Source organism: Sturnus vulgaris, chromosome 26, assembly GCF_052056855.1.
Source record: "Sturnus vulgaris isolate bStuVul1 chromosome 26, bStuVul1.hap1, whole genome shotgun sequence".
Lineage (NCBI taxonomy): Eukaryota > Metazoa > Chordata > Aves > Passeriformes > Sturnidae > Sturnus > Sturnus vulgaris.
Genome location: NC_142268.1, coordinates 3915250 through 3939241, shown reverse-complemented (window position 1 = coordinate 3939241; position 23992 = coordinate 3915250). Strand labels below are relative to the sequence as shown.

Sequence of the window (23992 nt, the reverse complement as noted above, 5' to 3'; positions counted from 1 at the left end):
CCCAATCAGGTTTCAAGAGATAAAACCCCAAAATGTGGAATTTAGAGGCAAACTTTCAGCATGGAAAGAGATGAGCAGCTCTAGAGCCCAGCAATTCTTGCAAGAGGCAGAATTCCTGCACAGATTTAGTGAGGAGTGAATAGGGGATGGCAGCAAATTATGGCTTAGAGAAAATTATTTCGATGTGAGAGAGTTTTGAATAGTCCCTGATATGAGAGGATTTGGAGGAACTTTGAAAGGACAGAAAAAAGGCTCAGCTGGGCAATAGGATGGCAGATGAAAGTCAGTGCAATGTGATGCATGTGGGAAGGAAGAACTTGAAGTGTTCCTGGGTTTCATGCATTGTAAATCAACTCCAAGGCCTCAGTGTCACTGGAAAGAGCTCATTAAGAAGCATCTGCTCAGCAAAGCGTTCTGGCCAGAAGAGCAGGATATTTAAATGTGGGCTTTATGTAATGATGAAAATATTATAGAGCCATATATTCCATTAGTGGTGAGCCCTCCTCATCTGAAATAGAGTTTTCAGTCAGTTCTGTTGAGAAAATGGAAATCAAATTCGAAGAGTGTGAGAAGAAATGCTAAAGACTTGGAGGATTTCCATATGAAAAGAGCCTTCTTATACTATTGCAACTTCAGATAAGACATTACTCATGGTAAAAACTGAATTTCTTTCATTAATGAATGGGATGGGATGTTTTAAAAATGATCTTCCAAACTGCTCTGCCACAAGAATGAAGAGGTTCTGCTATAAATTCAAATAACCCTTTTATGTTGAGGACCATTAAAACTCAGATGAGGCACTTTGGATCAGCAAACTCGTTAGTTCAGCTCAGTAATTCGTGCTCAGGAGCTTTGTTGGATTCCAGGAAGTTTCCTCCTCCTCCTCCCACGGGCTCTTGCAGGCAGATAATGCCAATTCTCACAAGTTCCTGTGGAATTTGTAGTCCTGGATTATTTCTTGAGCCAGAGCTCACACTCCTAATGGACCAATGAAACTGGGATTCACTCACCAAGACATTTCCTCCAGGAAACATCCAGAAAAGCTCTGGAACACCAAAAAAATTCAGAGCTGCTGCCACCCCCTTGCCAGTTCAGCTCCACACAGAACAATTAAGGAGAGGAAACTTCAATTGACATTCACAGCTTTATTTCAAGCAGTTCCAGGTAATTCCCAAACCTGCAGCTACTCCTTTTACAGCCTGGAAAAATCATCCATGACATTCCAGTGCAGATACTGCTGGGCCTGAGGGAAGAGCCAGACCTGTGTGGGAACCTTTAAAAACCCCTTGAGGGAATTCCAGGGGTTCTGCAGGGTTTTTAGGGACACCTTTGCTTCATTGCATGTGAAATTCACCCCTAAGTCTAAATGTTGAGATTCAGGATGGAGTTTAAGGCTGGATTTAGGGCAAATTAATGAGATCAACCCCAAATGTGCCTTCATTTAAAGGATGCTCCAGCAAATACCTGTGGCACGAGGTGACCATGACAAAGCTGTGGCACCCACAGGGACATGAGTGAGGTCACAAGTCCTACCTGGAAATGTTCAGGATTTCCACCAGGTTGAAGTTAAGCTTCCCTTCCAGAGCCACAGGCCTGGAGCTGAATCCCAGGAGAACTCTGGAATTTGGGTGTTCCCAAAACCAGGCAGCTCAGGTGGAGCAGAAAGAGCAAAGAAAAGTTGTGGGGATTACACAAGAAAGTCTCAGTGTTCCAATTTGTCTCCAAAGAATCCTCTGGTTTGCAGATTTCCCCCTGTTGTTCCAGTGCAATCCTCAGGAATTACCGTGAGAAGTTTTATTTCTCACAGAGAAATCCACACCCCCAGGATCACAGAGCTGCCCTGACAACACATTTCAAACTCAATTTTCCTCCCTGCCAGTCTGAAGCCACTCTCCTTCCCAGAGAGTATTCCCAAGCCCTTCTGCTGAGGAAAATTTTGTCTCATTTCGGTTTTGCTGTTGTTGTCGTTTTAATTTTGTTTGGGATTTTTTTTTTTTTTTGGTTTACAGGAGTCTCACTCGTTTTCAAGCCACTGAAAAGCTCCCTCAGCAACTTCAGTATTCCTGTTTAAAACATGGAAGATCATCTTGGAAAAACTGACCTTGGGATGTCCTGTCCCTCCATCCCTTGTCCCCAGTCCCTCTCCAGCTCTCCTGGAGCCCCTTTAGGCCCTGCAAGGGGCTCTCAGCTCTCCCTGGATCCTTCTCCTCTCCAGGTGAGCACCCCCAGCTCTCCCAGCTCTGAGCCCCCATGAAACTCTTCCTGTGTTTGTTAAAAAACCTTTATTTCAATATTTAGAGACATTTACAGACATTTTACACTGCAGTATTTTAGGTTGATCCAATTTCCATGTGTTTATACATTCAGGGAAGGAGCCATTTTCTTTGTTCGTACAAAGGGGAATTAACACGAAACAGAAAAATGCAAATTAAAAGTTTCCATCTGGGTATTGCTGGAAACCAGCTTTGCACAGGAGCCACTCCCTTTGCCTCCCCAAGGCTGTGGAGTGACGCCTTTAAGAGATGAAGTCATGAATTTAAATATTATCTGAGCTTAAAAGCCTCTAAGTTCACTCAGTGAAACTGAGCTTCAAGTAGGGGAAGGAGACCCTGTAATCTCAGCTGAGGACATTGCTGGGGACTTCTGTAAGGACATTTGTCCTTTGAAAAGCCAATATTGTCCTTTCAAAAGCCAAATATTCTCTGGCTTTTAATGCAGAAATTTTTCAAGGTTTTAAAAATCTCTAACTGATACTTTCTCTGTGACATTTTAGGGCTTTCAGAAATTGTTTGTGAATAGCTGGTGCCACTCCATCAGTTTGGGGTTTGAAATGCTTGATGCATTAAGGCTACACCTATGTGGGATCTGCAATGTCTCCTTTTTTTCTGTAATTTCCAACTCTTTTCATTCCAGTGCGGAGTGAAATGTCATATTTTAAAATGCAGCACAGAATGTGGTGTTTAAAAAGTTTTTCGAAGTTACTCTGTTGTCATTTTGACAGCCCTCCTTGATGTCCTTATTGTACTTTATTACATCAGGCAATAAAGGAGAAGTGGAAATGCAAAGTTCTTGTCATGTAAAAATGGAACATTTCAGCCTTATTTGCATGTTTGACTTTGCATTCAGAATATAAAGGGCAGAACCCAACACAATCCTGCTGAAAGCTTGGTTTTCAGTAAAGCAGCATTGTATTCTTTTTTTTAAAGAGGAAAATGTAGAAAATCCTGGTCAGCTACACAAGGACTCTGGATTGAGTCCTGGCTGATCCCATCTGGCAATTCCCAAACTTTTGCCTTGGCTTTGCTCTCAGTGAAGGTACAAACACTCCTTGGGGTCAGGGGGCAGATGTTCACCTCAAATATTCCATATATTCAGTAATCCTGAAGGTTTGACCACACCAGAGGAGCTCTGGGCTGGCTGGAGCTGGGAATGGCTGGGAATGGAAATCTCTTCCCCTTGACCAGTCCAAGACGCTCTGGGAGGGGATGGAGAATTCCAACCCGTTCACATCAGGCCTGGCTTGCTGGAAAAAAAAAAACAAACCTAAAAAAGGCCACTTTAATATGAAATATTTCCACTGCCAAGCCTTGCTGTGTGACAGAGCCTCGGGTGTGCCAGGGCTGGTTCTGGCAGTCACAGCTCTCCTTTGAAGAGCACCAGCCCGTGCTGCCCCAATTGAACAGGGGAAATAGAGGTGCATACCAAGAAATCCTTGGCATCAGTGACATTTTCACCTCACTTCAGTTCATTAAATGCTCTCGTTTTTGTGCTTTTCAGCCTCCCTGCTCAGTGCAGGTTGAACTCACCTGTTGTGCAGCACGGGGACAAAACCTCACTCAGCTCATTCCCACCTAAACCAGGTGCCTGGAGCCTCCAGGCTCTAACCTGGCAGGGGTTTGGTAAATCCTTGGCAGAATGTAATGCCCATAAATACCTGCCTGCAGGAAGCCCCAGAGGAGGCTCTGTCTGCTGCTGAAGGAGCAGGGTCATGGAGAGGGGGAGGACTCCAGTCCTCTCCAGGGGAGGGATCCATCAGCAGGACCAGGATCACAGCTCTGCCATGGGCAGCTCCTGGCAGGGAAAAGAGCTGCACATGGGAGAACTCTCTGGAAAACAGGGCCAGGAGCCCAGGAAGGGCTGGAGCTGTGCCAGGGCTTGGCATGGAGCTCAGGGAAAGGTTCTTCCCCCCGAGGGTGCTGGGCACTGCCCAGGCTCCCCAGGGAATGGTCCCGGCCCCAAGGCTGCCAGAGCTCCAGGAGCGTTTGGACAGCGCTCTCAGGGATGCTCAGGGTGGGATTGTTGGGGGGGGTCTGTGCAGGGACAGGGGCTGCACTCATCATCCCTGAGGGTCCCTTCCCACTCAGGGTATTTTGGGATGCTAAGAAAGGCATGGCCCAGGTGACACGTTGAAGAGGAAGGTCATCACCTCACCTGAGATCTCCTCAGCCAGGGAAGGAGCAGGTGAGCAGCTCTGTGAAGTCTGGGGGTGGCAAAGCTCCACAGGACATTCCTACCCACAGTGTCCTCCTGCCAGGCCTAACCTGAAAAAAAGATCTTTTTCCCTTTATAAAGTCACAGAAGTGTTTGGATTGGAAGGGACCTTAAAGCTCATCCCATCCCACCCCTGCCATGGCAGGGACACCTTCCACCATCCCAGGCTGCTCCAAGCCCTGTCCAGCCTGGCCTTGGACACTTCCAGGGACAGGGCATCCTTTCTGTTCCTCAACATCTGGAAAAACATGAACTTAACTTTCTCAGGCCCTTGTGGTGATTAAGCCCTTGAAGGTGGAAAAAGAGATTTTAGAAAGAATGAATGTTATGAAACTTTGGGTCATTAATAATGATCTGGTTCCCCACGGCCCCCTGGCAGACACACACAGAGTCTCCTGTCACTCACAGCCTCGTGAACCCTGGTGTTGCTCCTTCTCCAATGACTTTTGCTGTTATCTCTCATTCCTTACAAGGTTGGCTTCTGACTCCTCTCACAGCAAGACTGATCTGGCGTGGGCAGGGGCTCAGGGCTGTGCTGGGATCACTGAATTTGTCCTTCCTCAAATAGCTCAGCACAGGTTTGTGTCACACAAAGGCCAAAATTCTGCAGTTCGTTCTCTTTCCTCCTCAGCCAAGGAGAGAATTTGGGTTGAAGCTAATTTATATTAACATTACATCACCTGCAGCATCATTTCAGCAAGAATTTCTGGGCTGGAGAGAGACAAATGGGCTGCAGGGATAAGACTGCTCAGGGATGGCTGCAAGAAGATGCTGGAGCCCAAAAACCAAACCATAAACCATGGGGGCAATGGCACTGACACAGTTCTGTTCCCTCCCCTGCTCAGAGCCTGTGAAATCTGGAGCTGGTCCTGCTGATGGAGAGTGAGAGAAATGTTGGATTTGTCTTTCCAAACAGGCTGTGGGTCTGCTGGTAGATCAAACCAGCACTGAGAGATAAAAGAAACAATGGGATGGATTGCAGTGACTGATGAATGGAAAAAGATATTTGCCTTTACAAACAAACTGCAGGTTTGCTGGTAAATGAAATTGGATATTGCAAGATGAAAGAAGCAATGAGGAAAAATCATGAATTTTATAAGAATTAAAAATTAAAAGGGAGGGTTATACATTAGAGGGGAATCTCAGGTGCCAGGTGTTCTGGGAAGTCTGTACCTCTCAAGTACCTCAGCCCATGGGGAAAGAGAGGGAAATTGGGATAAAAAGGAGGCTGCATCCTCCAAAAATCTGAGAGACCCCAGAGGAATGCCCCATGGCCTCTCCCTTTATTCCAATAAAGTAAAAGGACTCCTCTGTCTCCTTTTTGGACATAAACCTCTGGTGTTTGTGGATTAATTTCCCTGACAAGAAGAAAAGGGAAGACAGATTTCCCTCTTTCTGAAGGGAATATTCCCTGCAGGAGCAGGTGAGAGCTGGGTGCAAGAAGGGGATTCTGCTTTACCTTTAATTCAAGCTGAGGCAGGGCCTTCCTGAGCGTGCTATAAACAGAGCACCTGCAAATCCTCTGCCTGCCCTAATGAAGATACCACACTCACAACTGAGATAACCACGTGCTAATGGGTCCCTGGAGTTCCTTAAAGGAGGTTCCACCAAGGGAATCCCTCAGAAGAAAACACCCGGCAACCTTCCCGAGCAAAGCCCCAATCAGGAGGAGTTAATTACCCCCCGAGAAAAGCCTTGGTGAGGAATGCAATGCCAGAAATGCGGGTGTGCAGGATCCACACACATCTCTGAACGCCTGACCTTCGCTTGTCACCACACCCCAAGGCAGGAGCATCCAGCAGAGCTTCATGCCTCAGGGGTTCTCCCCTCTGAGCCACAACATCTCCCTGCCTGCCCTTTCCTTCTCTTGCCATTTGTCTTCACAAACTTCCCCTTCTTTATTCCCCTCTTAACCTTTGATTGCTGAGAAGTGGAGATCACCAGTGGCAGAGCAGATCTTGGATTTCAATATTTGTAAAATACAGAGGGGTCTTGGGCTGGGTTTTACAGAATCACTGAGGTTGGAAAAGACCTCCAAGATCATCAAATCCAACCTTTGACCAAATCCCCCTATTCCCTCCAAAGCCTGTCCCCAAATGTCACATCTGCTTGTTTTTTGAGCTCTTCCAGGGGTGGTGACTCCACCACTTCCCTGGACAGCCCATTCCAATACCTCCCCACTTTCAGTGAAGACATTTGTCCTGATATCCAACCTGAAGCCCCTGGCACAGCTTGAGGCTTTTTCCAGTGTGATGCAGCAGGAGAAGAAATGACCCTTGGAAAACCAAGAGGCTGAGCTGGGCTTAGGAGTCACAGTTTTTAGTCACAGGTTTTAGGTCAGGGTTTGGCCTCAAGACCTCCAGGACAACACAGTGCTCACATATCCACATCCAAGCCCACTGCCTGGGGTGAGACTGAGCCTTTCTACAAAGAGGGCTGGAAATGCACCTGGAAAAATCTTAATCTCCTCTGCAGGACTGTGATCCCAGTGAACTCCAGGAATTTGTGCTGTTTTTATCCAGAAAAGCCCTCTGGGCTCGTAATCAGGTGCAGGATTTGGCTGTTTCATTTCCAGGCTGAGTGGAGGGAAAGGCTCCAGCCAGGTCCTGGGTGAGACAAGGCAGAGCCCCTGCTCACACTGACCCAGCTGGCCTGGGAACCTCCCAAGGCACGGCTCTGCCACCCAAAATTCCTGCCTTTGAGAGCACCTAAAACCATCAGGGAAAGGTTATTTGGGCTACTGCAAAGTTTACACCTCTTTTCTTGTGAGGGGAAAGTGCCCAGAGGGGATGGCAGCACATCCTTGCTCCTTGACTTCAAATCAAGGGACTTTTCCAATAAATTGCTGCAGTGAAAAGCGATGGAGTTTTTTTGGGGATGTCACCTGGGTGCTGTGACTCCCCCCTTGTGTTTTCCATGGAGTTTTTTTCCCGGTGAAGGGCCTATGGAGACACAGTGCAATCAATGGAGAATTAAATATCAATTCTGCATCCTAAATACCCAGGGCCCCGGTTCACTGAATATCCTGAGGAACCTTGGGATGTGAGTGGCAGCTGAGGGAGCTGGGGAGGCTCAGGCTGGAGAAAAGGAGGCTCAGGGGGGCCCTTGTGGCTCTGCACAACTCCCTGACAGGAGGGGACAGCCGAGGGGGGTCAGGCTCTGGTCTCAGGGAACAGGGACAGGGGGAGCCAGGGAAGGCTCAGGTTGGACACCAGGGAGAATTCCTGCATGGAAAGGGTGGTCAGGAATCAAAAGGGGCTGCCCAGGGAGGTTTGGAGTCCCCACCCCTGGAGGTGTCCAAGGAATTCCTGGGTGGGCAATGGGCACAGGATGGACTCGATGACCTTGGAGGGCTCTTCCAACCTAAATGATTCTGGAATTCTGTGATTCTCTCCTATTTCTGGTTCTATTTTCTGGTTCTATTTCTGGTTCTATTTTCTGGGCCACCCCCAGCCTTGCCCTTCCAATCTGCAGCTTGGGAACTCCTGGGATTATTTTTGCTTTACAAATGCAAATCTGAGATTCTTTTCTGTTCTGGGGCAGGTGCTGCTAAACCAGAGACCTGAGACGTTTGTGTTCTCCCACCTCCAGCAGTAACATCACCCCTGCCCCTGGAATGGGGAAAACGAGATCTCAGGAGCCACTTCTGGCTGCTGGTGCTGCTACTTCCCATCAAGGTTCACACAGCAGGTAAAAAAATTGATTTATCTCAATAATTTTCCTTAATCCATTAATTAGTCAGGCTGGCAATCAAATATTTTTCAATATTATACAATCAAATTGTCTTTCTTTTTGCAATGCTCTCCTGTATAATAATTTCTCCAGGTTTTTGTCCATGTACATTTAAAAAAGCCCAATAAGTCAATAATTTATTTTCTAGGTATTTGTTACCTGCAAATAATCCCCATTGAAGGTAACTGCACAGTTTCACTGTAGCTGCTTTTCTGTTAGAAGAGCTTAAAATAATTCTAAAATTAGCATAGGAACAATTAATCCTCCAAATCCCACTGTCAGTAATTGGCCAGAAAATAATAATTTACATACAAAGATGTGGGAAAAGCTTCAGGGTGTTATGATGGGCTGATCCATGTGTGAATAAATGCTCCCAAAAAAGGGGACACTTCAAGGTTTTAATCAAGGAACAATTTACCACTAAAACCTTTCAGCCTTGAGCAATATTCCCACCTGTAATTCCTTTTAAGTATTCACAAATAAACTTGTGAAGGTTTGGTAATAATTGTCATGTTTGCAGAGATCCTGAGAGGGAAGGTTAAAGAAATACTTATATTTTGGTCAGATATTTTTGCTAAAAAGTTGCATGAGAATATCCAGGAGCAGCTTTTTTCCCAGTCACTGTTTGAAGTCTGTGTTGTAAATGGCAATTTCAAGGTTGCCATCAGAGTAGCAGATTATTAAAATCCTTATTGTTGTAATTAGTGTGAAATAAAGGCTGTAAAGACTCTTAGAGAAAATATATTTATGTGTAGGCACCATCATAATGAATCAACACTTGACATCAACACTCTCTTCTGGAAGAGCATTGTCTCACTGTTTTACTGCTTTTTATCTGTGAAAAGAAGCTTCTCAAAGAGAAAATTAATGCACTAATTTCTGCCTAAAACCTTCAAACTTCAGGCCTGAAAACTCAGTCCTCCCTGTGCATCCTCTAAAGACATGGAAAGGTGCTTTTGGGAAGCTTTAAGATAATTTTCAGGGATGTTTGAGAGAGATGAGAATCTCAATAAGGGATTTATTTCATTATTCTCTATGTCAAAGTGACCCTCTGGGACTGGAACAACTCTGAATAGAATAATTTTCTGGTCAAATAATGTGGAAACCAGAGGCCCTCAGCCCACAGGCCTGAGATATTTCACTGGAAGGGCTTTCCCCAAATCCTGGAGGAACGGGCTGGATGTGGATCCATGCTGGGAATCCTTGACAGCTTTTCTGGGAGCTGGAGCAGAACTGGAGGAGCCTTGAAGGTTCTTCATTGCCTTCAGTGACATTTCCAAGGATTTCCTCATGCTCATCCTGCCCCCTCATGCTGCAGGAATGTTTTATGGATGTCACTCCCAATGGATTTGGGCAGTTCTGCTGCCACAGCCACAGTGCACAGGGGGGATCATAAATGGCAATTTCGGATATTTTCTCCCCAAGGATGCCGGGAGTACCAAGATATTCCAGCTGGAGATTGTAGGCGAGAAAAGAAACCAAAGGGATGCCCAAGTTCTTTTTAGAGTTAATTTATCCCTCCAAGCAAAGGGAGGGATCCACTGACAAAGGGAAAGGACAATTCCCAGCCAGCCTCGCCTGCTGACCTCTGGTTTGTTTTTCCCGGAGCTGTTCCACCTGGAATGAGTTCACCTAAGCCCAGAAGCAGAGCTCAGGAAGAAGCCAGGTAACAAAAGATTCCTAATCCTTCTGGAGGCTCCTTTGTCGTTAAATCTCTTCATAATTGGCTGTGAATTGGTCACGTAACTGCCCTGACCTCGGGATGGTCGGTGGAGCATTAAGGAAGAAAATTCCTCAGTTTTGGGGCTGTGCCAAATCCTCCTCTGCTGAGAGAGGCGAGGCCGGTCCCTCTCCTGGGCTGCTCTGCCAGCGCAGGCGCTGGGAGCTGCATCCGTCTGGAATTAGATTCTGGTATCCAGCCTGTTCCATGGACAATCCCAGCCTGTTCCATGGACAATCCCAGCCTGTTCCATGGACAAATCCTGGCCCATTCCATGGATAAATCCAGCCCTGTTCCATGGACAATCTCAACCCTGTCCTATGGACAATCCCAGCCTTTTCTATGGACAATCCCAACCCATTCCATGAACAAATCCTGATCCATTCGATGGACAAATCCTGAACCCATTCCATGGACAAATCCTGGCCCAATCCATGGACAATCCCAGTCCTATTCCATGGACAAATCCAGCCTGTCCCATGGACAATTCCTGCTCTTCTGCATTTATTCCCCCTTCCCTTCACTGACAGCCCAGTGCTCATTTGCCCCAGCACTGAGACATGTGGGCTCATCCTCTTGTTTGAGGAGAGTCCCAGAATGGTTTGGGTTGGAAAGGAATTCAGAGACCATCCCATCCCACCCCTGCCATGGCAGGGACACTTTCCACTGTCCCAGGCTGCTCCAATCCCAGTGTCCAACCTGGCCTTGGGCACTGCCAGGGATCCAGGGGCAGCCACAGCTGCTCTGGGCACCCTGTGCCAGCTCTGCCCACCCTCCCAGGGAACAATTCCTTCCCAATATCCCATCCAGCCCTGCCCTCTGGCAGTGGAAGCCATTCTCTGTGTCCTGTCCCTCCATGCCTTGTCCCCAGTCCCTCTCCAGCTCTCCTGGAGCCCCTTTAGGCCCTGCAAGGGTCTTTGAGCTCTCCCTGGATCCTTCTCCTCTCCAGGCTGGACAATCCCAATTCCCTTGGTGTTCCCTTTAGCCACGTTCTCCATCTCTCCAGTCCTCTCCATGGCCTCCTCTGGACTCTCTCCAGCAGGTGCCTGTCCCTGCTCTGCTGGGGGACACAGAGCTGGCCCTGGTGCTCCAAGTGGGGATTCACCAGAGCAGAATCAAAGCTGCTTTGTTCCTCTCTGAAATATCTCAAACTCCACAGGAAAACTTGGATCTTCTCCCAGGAGAGAAGGGCAGCAGGTGCATTCCTTGTATCTGCATCACTGCCGTGATTATTCACGTTCGTTCCCTGTGCAATAATTCTATATTTGTGTAGGAATTTCACACTGCAGCGAGGTTTTAAATACTTCTCCTCACTGCAGAGCTGATCCCAGCACGGAATGTACTGGGAAAGGAAAGGAATGAGCACAGTCAGAGGCACAGGCCTGGGAAGCACATCCATGTGTGCACAGCCATGGCCCACAGGAGTTCCAGGAACAATCTTTGCCTCCAGCTAAATTGGTCCTTACTGGCGCTAAACGTGCTCGGGTAAAATATCATCATTTATCTGCATTGCTGAGCTGGTGACATCAACACAACTCGTTGCGATTTTGGATTATTTCCCTGCTGACCTTAAGGATTTAATTGGTTGGAAAGGGCTGTGGATTTCTTGTGTCTGCCTGCATTTCCCAGGACAGCTGGGGGGGTCTCTGCTGAGCTGACCCTTGGCTGAGGCAAGAAAAGCCTCAGATAATTCATTATCAGCAGTGTGGAGATGGATTCCTGCTCGTTTATTTCAAAATCTTCAGGAGCAGCTCCTTCCCTGGGGCCTCCCCATCCCTAAATCTCAGCCAGGACAAAGATGTCACTACAAGATTCTCTAGAGGCTTAAAGCAAGACAAATATTTGAGTTTAGAATGTTGCTGTTTCCTGATGGGTCATTTCTATCTCTGAAAGGCCACATGGAGCCAACACAAACTTTTCCTTGTAGAAATATTTAGCTTTGTTTGCAGAACTTACCAATTGTTTCAGATGGTGGTGAGATTAAGAGCCGTGCAATCCACAGATTTCCTTAAAACTAAGAAAAAAAAAATCAGCAAATCCTATCCTTTAATTCCAGATATAAAAAACACCCACAACTTTTTCTTGATATTAAAAGTGGGTTTAAGTTGAAGGGGAATTGCCTTCCTTGCAGGTTTGAGGTTCTACATTTTCAGTCAGCAGGACAAACACCCAGCGTTGCATTCTTGCCTCATCATGACTAATTTCAAATTAAGTACATATAAGAAGCCAAACTAAAGGGAAATACAGAAATGGGAGGTTTTATCTCCAACTTTTCCTCAATCTTTGCTGTCTGAAACAGAAGAAACGCAGTTGGCAACTCTTGGAGCAGAGATTTGCTTGGACTAATTTCTGTTTGTATGAACAAAATCTCAGAGTAATGTGATATAAGGCAGATTGATGTTCAACCAGAGAGGAACAAACATCCTTTGATGGTGCTTTTATCCCCTGAGTAAATAATGCTAAGAAACTGCAGAGAGTTCTTTAAGACATTTCCTGCTTCTTTCTTGGATCATTCCCACATTGGGGACATTCTGCTCCTTAGAACTCAATTTATATTTCATTTAGTGGGGCTCAAAAAAAATCCTTCCTGTTTGAAAATGTAAAATAGGAGGTGAAGCAGGACAAGCAGAATATGGACTGATTGTTCTTCTTATATTTTTAAAGTCTGTGATTGCTGGATTATTGTTGTAAGAGCTGCAAGAGGCAAGAAATGTGAGTCATATTAATTTCAAGAAAGGCTTAGTGAGTTTTCTGTAATATTATCTGAACTCTTGCATTTGCAGAATTCTTTGCTTTCTTTATTTATTAATTCCCAGTTGGAACGAGTCTGTAGGGACAACACGTGGCCAAGGAGAACCTGAGCATGAGCTAAGAGAAAAACTTAAAAACTGGGTCATAAAATCACAGAACTAAGGCTGGAAAAGACCTTTAAGATCATCCAGTCCAACCATTGATCCAGCACTGCCAAGGCCACCACTAAACCACGTCCCCAGGTGCCACATTCACCCCTGTTTTGAACAATTCCAGGAAGGTGACAGCACTTCTACCCTGGGAAGCCTCTTCAGTGCTTTAAACCATGAAAAAATGTGTCCTAATATCCAATATGTGATCCTGCCCTGGTACAGCTTGGAACCATCCTGTGCCTGAAGGAGCCAGCAGGAAAGAGGGACAGAGACTATTTGCAAAGGGATGGAGGGACAGGACACAGGGAATGGCTTCCACTGCCAGAGGGCAGGGCTGGATGGGATATTGGGCAGGAATTGTTCCCTGGGAGGGTGGGCAGGCCCTGGCACAGGGTGCCCAGAGCAGCTGTGGCTGCCCCTGGATCCCTGGCAGTGTCCCAGGCCAGGTTGGACATTGGGATTGGAGCAGCCTGGGACAGTGGAAGGTGTCCCTGCCATGGCAGGGGTGGGATGGGATGGGATTTAAGGTGTCTTCCACCCCAAACCATTGTGGGATTCCATAATTCTCTGATTTCCATGAGAGGAGCAGGAAGCAGAAGTACAAGAACCTGTCACAAATTCAGGAACTGGACCTGCACAAGGACACTCGGTCTGGGGAATGTCTGCACTGTCAGGTTTTGTTCTTTTCATTGGCCAGGATTTTCACTCCAGTCCCCAAATGTCTTTGTGACATCACAGCCTGGGAGTGGAATCATTGCAGCTGGAAAAGATCATCCAGCCCAAGCTCTGACCCCTCCCAGTGGGTGCTTGCCCCAGATCACCAACACTGCTGCCTCTCCCTCCATCCCAACACCTTTCAGACCCACCTCGAGCTGAGCCTGACCTTGGAACAGCCATGAACGAGTTCTGGTTTTAGCTGGGAGTTAAAAACAGGCTGAGGAGCTGGGAAAGGCTGAGGAAGAGGAGCCAAAGCACAACACGAAGTGTCTGAGTCGTGCACACACGTCCCTGCTGTGGCACAGCCCTCCGTGGGATGGGGCACCACCAAAAGAGGGTTGGTGTTGGAATTATGGCTCCTCCAAGGAGTCAAGATGAGGCTTCTGGGAATTTCAAATCATTTGGTAGACTGGAAACATTCAGAATAATAAAAAAATCTCCCCCTTTTTTCTTCAGATGAAAGGTAAGGGAAGAGGTAAAAGCCTAAAGTAATAGGATAAGTTCCCAACAGCCTTAGGGGAGAAAATCTGCTGTCTAAAATGATGACAATTTTAAGATTCTCCAAGAAATGGTGTTTTTTGAATCTATAGTTAAAAGTCTTCTCCAGTCTTAAGGATTCTGTGGGTCCATGGGTCTGTTCTGTGTTTGTCTCTGCTCAAAGAGGCAAAGCATGGCTTGGACACATTAAAGCAACAAACCCAGGAGAGCAAGGAAAGAGATCATGGAAAGTTCATGGATATCTCAGCAAGTGCTGCCAGGGTGGGAAAGGAAGGGCAAACTCAGCTAAGAAATCAAATATTCAGGTATCAAATATTCAGAGATAAGGGGAAGAGGATCAGCCTGGCTGCAACTTAGGGGAAAACAAATTTAACACCTTTGGAACATGGGAGAGACAACTCAGGAGGGCTGCAAGGAATCCCAGAACCACTGAAGGTGGAAAAGGCCTCTCAGATCATCAAGTCCAATGCTCACCCAGCATTGCCAAGCCCACTAAACCATGTCCCCAAGTGAAAAAAAGCAATCTTTCAGCCAGGACTCCCATCCCCAAGTGCCACATCCACAAAGCTTTTAAATCCTTCCAGGGCTGGTCCCCCCACTGCCCATGGCAGCTGTGCCAGGGCTGTGATGCCTGAAGAGGCTACCTAGAAGAGAGGCTAGATACAGGAATAAAGTATTTGTTAAAATATTTAAATATTAAATTATGTATTTATTTATTAAATAATTAAATATTTAATTATTATATATATTTTAGTATTTATTAAATGGCTTCAAAGGATTCATCTTGGGCAGTGCAAGAGCTCGGCTGTGGCTCCACCCAAGATAGACTCCAAGTTTTCACACTTTTATCACTTTTGGTCCATTTCCATGTTGGGGTTCATTGTCCAATTCCAGCTCCAGGTTCTGCAGTCTCATCCTCCCAGATTCTCTCCTCAATTTGTTGTTGTTTGCACTTTTTGGCAGTGAAGGTGCAGTGGTGTCCTTGTTTCTGGGGCTGGCAAAGGATTGTTTTGTGTGACTGAGCTGGGAGGAGAACTTGGAACACTTTCTATGGAGTTCAGAGTTATTTACTAGTGCAGTACAGAATCGGGAAAATATGAAAGACAAAACTTAAAGCATCAGCTGGACAACCTTCTCAGGGAAGAAATGTTCCCAATATCCAACCTGGCTCTCCCCTGGCCCAGCCTGAGGCCGTTCCCTCTCCTCCTGTCCCTGTTCCCTGGAGCACAGCCCGACCCCCCCGGCTGTCCCCTCCTGTCAGGGAGTTGTGCAGAGCCACAAGGGCCCCCCTGAGCCTCCTTTTCTCCAGGCTGAGCCTCCCCAGCTCCCTCAGCCTCTCCTGGTGCTCCAGACCCTTCCCAGCTCTATTCCCTGCCCTGGACACCTCCAGCCCCTCCGTGTCCATCCTGTGAGGTGCCCAGCACTGGCCCAGGGCTGCAGGAGGTTTCTCAGCTGTGCCAGCACAGGGGTCCCTCCCTGCTCTGGGACTGTGGCCACACCATGGCTGGGACAAGCCAGGTGTCTTTGGCCTTCCTGACCACCTGGCTCAGGTTCAGTCGCTGTCACCAGCTCTCCCAGGACCTTTTCCAGCTTTCCAGCTTCTCTTCCCCTGGCCTGGAGCTGCAGGGGACTGGGGTGACCCAAGGCCAGGACCTGGCCCATGGCCTTGTTGAACCTCCCTAAACTGAGCTCATCAGCTGAGGGATCCCAGCCTTCTTTTAAACTGCAGAGCAGAACTGAATTTTCCACTGTGTCTGTGTCAGGTATGGAATAATCCTGGGATTTATCAGCTCCTACAAGCTGGCATTTTGTATTTCATTGGAACAGACTGAAAGGATCCAGCTAATTCAATGATGCTACAAAAGAAAGACTCCCTTTGAACTGTGCTGTTATAACTCATTAGACAAAGTGTGCTTACTTTAATTATTCCAGATGATGGCAAAAAGATTAATTTAATGTTCTACACAAAAGATGTCAAGGTTAATGATTCAATCAGGAACAAAACTGCTGGCAGGGAGAAGCCTCCATATGAGAGATGTTTTGATATGAAATGAAAAAAAAGAATTAAAGATTTAAGAATTGAAGATGGCACAATAACCCAACCTCCTCCACAAATGCTGTATTTTCCATTAAGGTTCTTCAAGTAAACAAACCTTTGCTCTCACCATTATATTTTTCTCCAAACAAATTCACTCAGACCTTTATTTATTCCACAAAATGCTGGAAAAAAACCCTTCCAACATGGAGCTGGTTGCAGGGGGTGGTGTGAAAATCAGCCTGTTCAACGGCAGCGTGTGTCACCCAATCTGTCCCCTGGCTCTGTGCCTGCAGGGGCTGTGCAGAGCCAGGCTCAGGGTGGCATTTACAGCTCTAATTCATCCCACAGTCTCCCTACTACAGGAGATGAGTGGAATGAGGAGTTTTTTCCAATCAAATCTGTCTGTTTTCCATGAGTGAAGAAATCACTGGGTTGAATAGACTGAGGGGAACTCCCCCACTGTGGGAATTGTCACTGCTCCCTGAGTTTCTCACTTCTGCTTGATTGAAGCAAATCCAGAGGAGGCCACCAGGATGTTCAGAGGGATGGAGCAGCTCTGCTGGGAGGAAAGGCTGGGAGAAATGGAATATTTAGCCTGAAGAAAAGAGGCTTTGGGGTGACCTCACTGTGGCCTTCCAGGACCAGATTGGAGCCTGCAAGAAAAATGGAAGGTGACAATTTCCAAGGGCCTTGAGGGACAGGACAAGGGAGAATGGCTTGAAACTGAGAGAGAGTAGGGATAGATTGGATGTTAGGAAAAAATTCTTGGCTGGGAGGGTGAGGAACCCTGGCACAGGGTGCCCAGAGCAGCTGTGGCTGCCCCTGGATCCCTGGCAGTGCCCCAGGCCAGGTTGGACATTGGGATTGGAGCAGCCTGGGACAGTGGAAGGTGTCCCTGCCATGGCAGGGGTGGCACTTGGGGTCTTTAAGATCCCTCCCAGCCCAGGCCATTCCATGATCATATGGTTGTAATTAATTATAAGATCACCACTAGGATCCTAATTGTAAACATATGTCTTTAGTAGAGCACTTGAAGGATGTTTAGATGTTTAAATCAGGGAAGGATTGAAGCCTCACTGAATTAAAATACAGCCATGCTCAAGGCTGGGCTCTGGCCCAGGGATGGTCACCAGGGCTGTGCTTTGCTTCTTCTGCTGAACTGGATCTGACCTGCACCAGCTGGGCTTTAGGGAGAACAAGAACCAAGCTCTGGTTCCACAAGCTAAACATGAGGTTTGTCAGGTCCCTTGAATTTTTGAAATTGAATCATAGAACCATGGAATATCCTGAGCTGGATCCCTCAGGGATGATGAGTGCAGCCCCTGTCCCTGCACAGACCCCCCAACAATCCCACCCTGAGCATCCCTGAGAGCGCTGTCCAAACGCTCCTGGAGCTCTGGCAGCCTTGGGGCCGGGACCATTCCCTGGGGAGCCTGGGCAGTGCCCAGCACCCTCGGGGGGAAGAACCTTTCCCTGAGCTCCATGCCAAGCCCTGGCACAGCTCCAGCCCTTCCTGGGCTCCTGGCCCTGGCCCAGAGCAGAGCTCAGCCCCTGCCCCTCTGCCTCCCCTCGGGAGGAGCTGCAGCCCCCGAGGAGTCTCCCCTCAGTCTCCTCTGCTCCAGCTGAACGAGCCGAGTGCCCTCAGCTGCTCCTCAGAGCTTCCCCAGCTCCGTGTCCCTCCTTTGGACACTCTCCAACACCTCTGGGTCCTTCTGATCTTGTGGTGACTATTTTTAGTTAAATCTGTAAATACTGGATGCAAAATATACCAGAAGACCTCATTATAAAGCCCAGCACAGCTGACTCAGCCTCTGTTCCTTGTTGCTTTTTCCTTCTGGTAAATATTTCCCCCTTTCATTCTGAATTGCTCCAACAAAGCCCCAACACTTTGTGTTTCCATGCTGCGTGGTGACAAGGGCTGACCTCTCCCTGCACTCCTCCCACAAAGGCTTTTGTGTTTCCATGTTGCTAAGGAGGGAAGACCTGGGAGTTCTGTACCTTGTTGGCTTTCCCTTCTGCTCCCTCACGCCCCAAAGTGCTCTGTGTGACTTCGGTCTCTACCTCTTGGCAGCCTCCAGGAGAAGGAATGCATTCAGAGCAGAATTTAATCTGTAGTTAAACAGCAAGACAGAAGGGAATGGGCAGAGGGAAAGGTTTTCAGTGCTCTGCTGTGGAACTACAACAATACCTGGTGGAACTGAGGTGCTGCTGAATTATCCCACTAAAGGGAGCCCAGGTTGGGGCAGTGCAGGGCAGGGACCCCTCCCACTGTCCCAGGCTGCTCCAAGCCCAATGTCCAACCTGGCCTGGGACACTGCCAGGATCCAGAGGCAGCCACAGCTGCTCTGGGCACCCTGTGCCAGCCCTGCCCACCCTCCCAGGGAACAATTCCTGCCCAATATCCCATCCAGCCCTGCCCTCTGGCAGTGGGAGCCATTCCCTGTGTCCTGTCCCTCCATCCCTTTCAAACAGTCTCTCTCTCTCTCTCTCTGTCTCATTTTCTTGCAGGCTCCCTTCAGGCACTGCAAGGCCACCATGAGGTCACCCCAAAGCTTCTCTTCTCCAGGCTGAACAATCCCAATTCCCTCAGCCTTTCCTTACAGCAGAGCTGCTCCATCAGCAGCAAATCCAGCAGGAAAAACCACCCCAAACTCATGAGGGTGCAAATACAGGACAAGCAATCCTGAAATAAACACTGGCTCAGCTTTAAAAATGCCTGAGCTTTAATTAATCTTTCATGATTAATGTCTTTTATTTCCACATGTTTTACTGCTTTGTTTTCTGAGGTTTAGGATGGCCTCTAGTGGCCCACAGGATGTGCAAGGTGAGACCCCGTTTGGTTTGGCTGAGCAGAGCAGGGGGGACAAAGCCAGGCTTTGCCCAGGCTGGCACTGAACAAGCTCCTGGCAGTAAATCGTCCCCTTGTCAAATATTAAATATTAAATCAACTTGATAGAAAAAGGGGAATGGGTTTAAGGTGAAGAAAGGGGGATTTAGATGGGATATGGAGAAGAAATTGTTGGCTATGAGGTGCTGCAGGATTGGCACAGAGAATCTGTGGCTGCCCCTGGATCCCTGGCAGTGTCCCAGGCCAGGTTGGACATTGGGCTTGGAGCAGCCTGGGACAGTGGAAGGTGTCCCTGCCATGGCAGGGGTGGAACTGGATGGGCTTTAATGTCCTTTCCAACCCAAACCATTCCATGATAACCTACAAGATGCATTTTTCTCTCTGCAAACAAACACTGAGCATTTCCTAGCTATAATTTAATTTCTTCTCTCTGGAAAAAAAGCTGCCTTTGCAGAATCTCTGCCTAATCAGGACAGCAGGGACGTGAGCAGGTTGAAGCTTTGTGTCTAATGGCATCACTTGGGTATGAAATGAAATCAGTGAGCTCGTTGTGGTCCCCAAAGGACACATTTGAACATCTCCAGGCACTGCTGGGACATTCAGGTACCTGAACATCCCCTGCAGCAGGGCCAGAGAGAATTCATTGCAAAGCTGGAAATCAGGAGGAAAAGCTCCTGTGGTGGAACTCATCCCAGTTCATCCCTCTGTGCTCAGAATGGAGCAGGAGAGGAGGTGATGAGATCCCAATCTCCTAAAAATTGGCTCAGCACATTTCTGTCCCAAATCAGTTGGAGCTGGATTTTAATCACAAAATCACACGGGAATAATTTTTTTCATTAGCAATTTCCTTTATTTGAGGAAAAAGTGGTGTGGGGGATTGTTCCTGCAAAGCCAAATCATCTCCATGTGCTCTGGGAGAGGTTTTTTGGGGGAGGAACCCCTGAGTGTTCACCTGGCTCTTCTCCCAGAGTTATTTTGTGTCACCAACACATTTTCTCATGGTCAGTAATGGTAATGCTGCTGTGGGGGATCAATTTATTGCCCAAAATTCATCCCATTAACTCCATTATTTATTTACTGATTTAAAATCCAGATGCTTTTCCATTAATGTTGCCACAACCCCCTTTTTACACCCGGAATTTCCCCAAACAAAGCCTTTTCCAGGCGATGTGGGTGCTCTTGAGGGTTTGAAATGGATTCCCAGCCCAAAGTGCATTTTTGCACCTATAGTTCATCCCACTGGGCCCCCAGTTCTGCCCAGATAACAACAACTTCCTAAACTAAGGAGGGTTTAAGGTGTGTCAGCTGCTCAGCCAACCCACCTGAGCCTGCCCTACCTGAGTGACTTCCATAACATTTGGAATTTGCTTGCAGAGGGAGCAGAGTTGTGAGGAGCCCGGAACAACTTCTCACTTGGACAAGGAGTCTCAAGACAACAACATGACTTGGAGACGTTGGTCTGGGCAATATTTGACACAAAATATATTCATAGTCCTGGCATTTTATTTCAGCACGTGCACAGCAACAGGTAGGATGGACCTTGTGGTAATTTTTTCATAGAATGCTCCAGGGAAACTGATATTTTAATTGAGGTGGGGGGTGAAAAATTTTTTAAAGGGAATTGTGAATTTATATTCATAAATATAAATGCAAATATTGCATTTATATATCAAATCTATATCTAAATATTTTTAATTTGGGATTAATATTAGCAGAGTGCATTCAAAAATTCCTGGAAAATACCTGTACCTGCACATGCCTGCAGTGCAGAGGCAGGAACTCAAGGTAGAAGATAATTAAACACTTTCTAATCATTGTGGATTATTTTGGGGAGGAAAAAGAGACAAAAACAATTCCAAATAGTTAAGACTTGAGCATATTCCCTGTGGTGGGAGGGGAGGTTTGCTGTGTTTTCAAAGCTGTAAAAGGGGACAGGAGTGGGGACTGACACAGTCACACACGCACTGGATCCTCTGGAATTGGGAATTGTCCTTGCTATTTTTCCCTTTGGAAAGGAAGGAGACCTGAATCTTTCAAACCTCTTTTAAACTGAAAAAACGGATATCTAGGTGAGATATTGGGAAGGAATTGTTCCCTGGCAGGGTGGGCAGGGCTGGCACAGGGTGCCCAGAGCAGCTGTGGCTGCCCCTGGATCCCTGGCAGTGTCCCAGGCCAGGTTGGACATTGGGATTGGAGCAGCCTGGGACAGTGGAAGGTGTCCCTGCCATGGCAGGGGTAGCACTGGATGGGCTTTGAGGTCCCTTCCAAGCCAAACCATTCCATGATTCCATGAATGTACCTGGATCAGGCAGATGTGAGGACCAAATTTTTTCTAGGAAGAGTTCAAGGAGACACTTTTTAACATTTGCTGAGATTGTGCCCAAATTCCATTATTTGAATAAGCACAAACCCCAAACCCATTATCTGCAGTGTTTTCTTTACCCCTGACTGTGAATATCTGATATCTGAGAGTTGAGAACAAGAAAAAAAAAAGTGCCTGAAATTTCTTCCTACATAATCCTGTCTTGATGCTTCAGCACTCAGGGGTAAAACTGCAGTCGAGTCTAGGAGTATAAGAATATAAAAATCATTGTGTAGGAAATAACTCCCATAAAAAAGATTTCATTGCATTTTTAAAGCCCTGTTCCCCCCAAATTTCTCTCACATAAAGGTTCCACCAATATCTGACATCTTAAAATGCTAGAATTAGGTGACTCAAGCAACAGCCTGAGGTAGAAATTCAGAATGGAAAGAAAAAACCAAAACCAGAAGGAGAAACTCTTTACATGAGGTTATAAAACAAAAAAACAACAAAACAAAAAGTTTAAATCCAGACAGGTTGGATGGGGCTTGGAGCAACCCGGGACAGTGGAAGGTGTCTGTGCCCATGGCAGGAGTGGCACTGGATGAGCTCGAGGGTCCCTTCCAACCCAATCCTTTCAGTGATTCTATAAAAATATAAATTATTGCAGAGAAGTTTCTGTCTCCTGTGGGGCTGAGGAGGAGCTGCTCCCTCCAATGTCCCTCCCACTCCTGACACTGAAGGGTTCCTTGGGCAAGAGGGATTCCAGTCCTGGCTGGAACAGTCTTGGCTCTGCCACATCCAGTGGCTGTGTTTGATCAGGATCAGATAAAAGATCCCAAGAAGCAGCAAGCTCCAATCTCCCCAAAAACTCCAAAATCACACAGAATCCCAGAATATCCTGAGCTGAAAAGGATCCCTCAGGGATGATGAGTGCAGCCCCTGTCCCTGCACAGACCCCCCAACAATCCCACCCTGAGCATCCCTGAGAGCGCTGTCCAAACGCTCCTGGAGCTCTGGCAGCCTTGGGGCCGGGACCATTCCCTGGGGAGCCTGGGCAGTGCCCAGCACCCTTTGTAATTAATGAAATCAATCAATTAATTAACTGAAAAAAAAATTACAGATGTCTTCTCATATTCCTAATCCTTTGATTTCTGCTGGATGTTGAGCCCTCTGTGTTTCCCAGCAGGTCTCAGGAGGTTGGTGCCTGGCATGAAGGACCTGGCAGCGATCAGGGAGAAGCTGCCAGAGGACAAACCCCCCTCACTGGGAATTGTGGCAGCATCAGAGGGGAACTGCAGGCCTGGAACGGGCACAGGGACAGCCCTGGGGGACAGAGTTCTGCCCTGGTCCCCTGTCCTTGGGCAGAGCACCGGGGATGAGTTGGCCCCACAGCCCCTGAACCCCTCGCTGGTGCTCGCTGAGCCCTCGAGCCCAAAGCCCCCCATGACACAAAGGGCACACACATCACTGTCCCCTCACCACCAGGGTGACAGTGGGGACCCTCCCCAGCCTGCCCCTGCTGCAGCCCCCGCTGCTGAAGGATCCTCTCCCCTTCCAGCCCTGCACATCTCCATCAGTGTCAGAGCCCGGGCTCTGCAGCACAAGAGCCCAGCTTGGGACCCTTCTGCAGCCGCCCTCAGGGCACTGACGGGTCTGGGGGCACCTGGCACTGGGGACACTGGGGACCCTGGAGGGACCCCCTCATTCCTTGGCCCCAGGGGGCTGCCCAGACCCACTCAGGACACGAGGAATGAGTGCAAGACACCCCTGAGCTCCAAGGATACCTCTGGGACGGATGTTCTGGCCTGGCTGCACGGCGTCGTGGCAGGTGAGAGCATTTATGGATTTATTAAGAGTGATCAGCTGATTCCTGTATTTTATTTAGTGTTTGAAACAGTTTATCTGGGGGCAGATCATCATCTTTCTAGTGCAAGGTGTCCCTGTCCATGGCAGGTTGAGGAATCAGATGATCTTGAGAGTTTCCTTCAACCCAACCCATTCTGGGATCCTGTGAAGTGTTTTCTGTCCTCTCCCAGTGTCACCTGGAATGTGTTCATACCCCTCAAACCAGGGAGATCTCGCATGATTTTCTGGAACCTTTTCCTCTGTGGTGCAATATCTGTGTCTGGTTACTCCCTCAGAAACTCTCCCTGGGCTGTGGGATTGTTTAATTTCTCCATTGCAGGCTCAGGGTTTGGTCCATGCAGACCAAGGCATGTTGGGGTCATTCAAAAGCCAAAGGTTTTTGTTCGAGCACCCACTCACAGGAAACACTGTCCTTTTAGCTTTCAGCATTGTGTCATGTTCTAATTTTAGGAGTCACCTGCGTCACAGGTGGGTTTGGGTGTGGAGCACACCTGGCAGAGGAGCTGCTGAGAGGATTTCTGTACAGACAGCAGCAATAAACGGAGATGATGCCCTAATCCAGAAGTAAATGAGAATAAAACAATAAAAGTGGGCGAAACACTTTCTTCCAGAGCCCTGGAATGGATTGGATTTCAAATGCAGTTCTCAGTTAATGCCAGCAGAAGGAAGTATTTGGTTACAAAACCAACTGGTAAAACCTGATAAATCAATCAGAATTTAGTGAGCATTCATTAACACGGGACAGGCAAAGAATGAAAGTTGTTATGAATTCCTTCTCAAGCTACTTCATTCCCACTGAGCTTTCCTTTGCCCCAGCAGCACAAGGGCAGGAATTATCCCTGTTTCAGAGCTGAAGTTCTCTTAAGGAAGTTAA

At 47.5% G+C, this 23992-nt stretch overlaps 1 protein-coding gene across 1 annotated transcript in view; it reads left to right on the top strand.

Annotated features, from left to right (window-relative positions):
• The window catches only part of MUC16 (mucin 16, cell surface associated), a 121306-nt gene that overhangs the window by 17965 nt on the left and 79349 nt on the right, over nt 1-23992 (top strand). Inside the window, exons 2-3 of the mRNA XM_088178981.1 lie at nt 22439-23080; nt 23569-23586. Of these exons, the coding sequence (XP_088035107.1) occupies nt 22439-23080; nt 23569-23586 (660 nt within the window). The remainder of the gene's footprint in view (nt 1-22438; nt 23081-23568; nt 23587-23992) is intronic.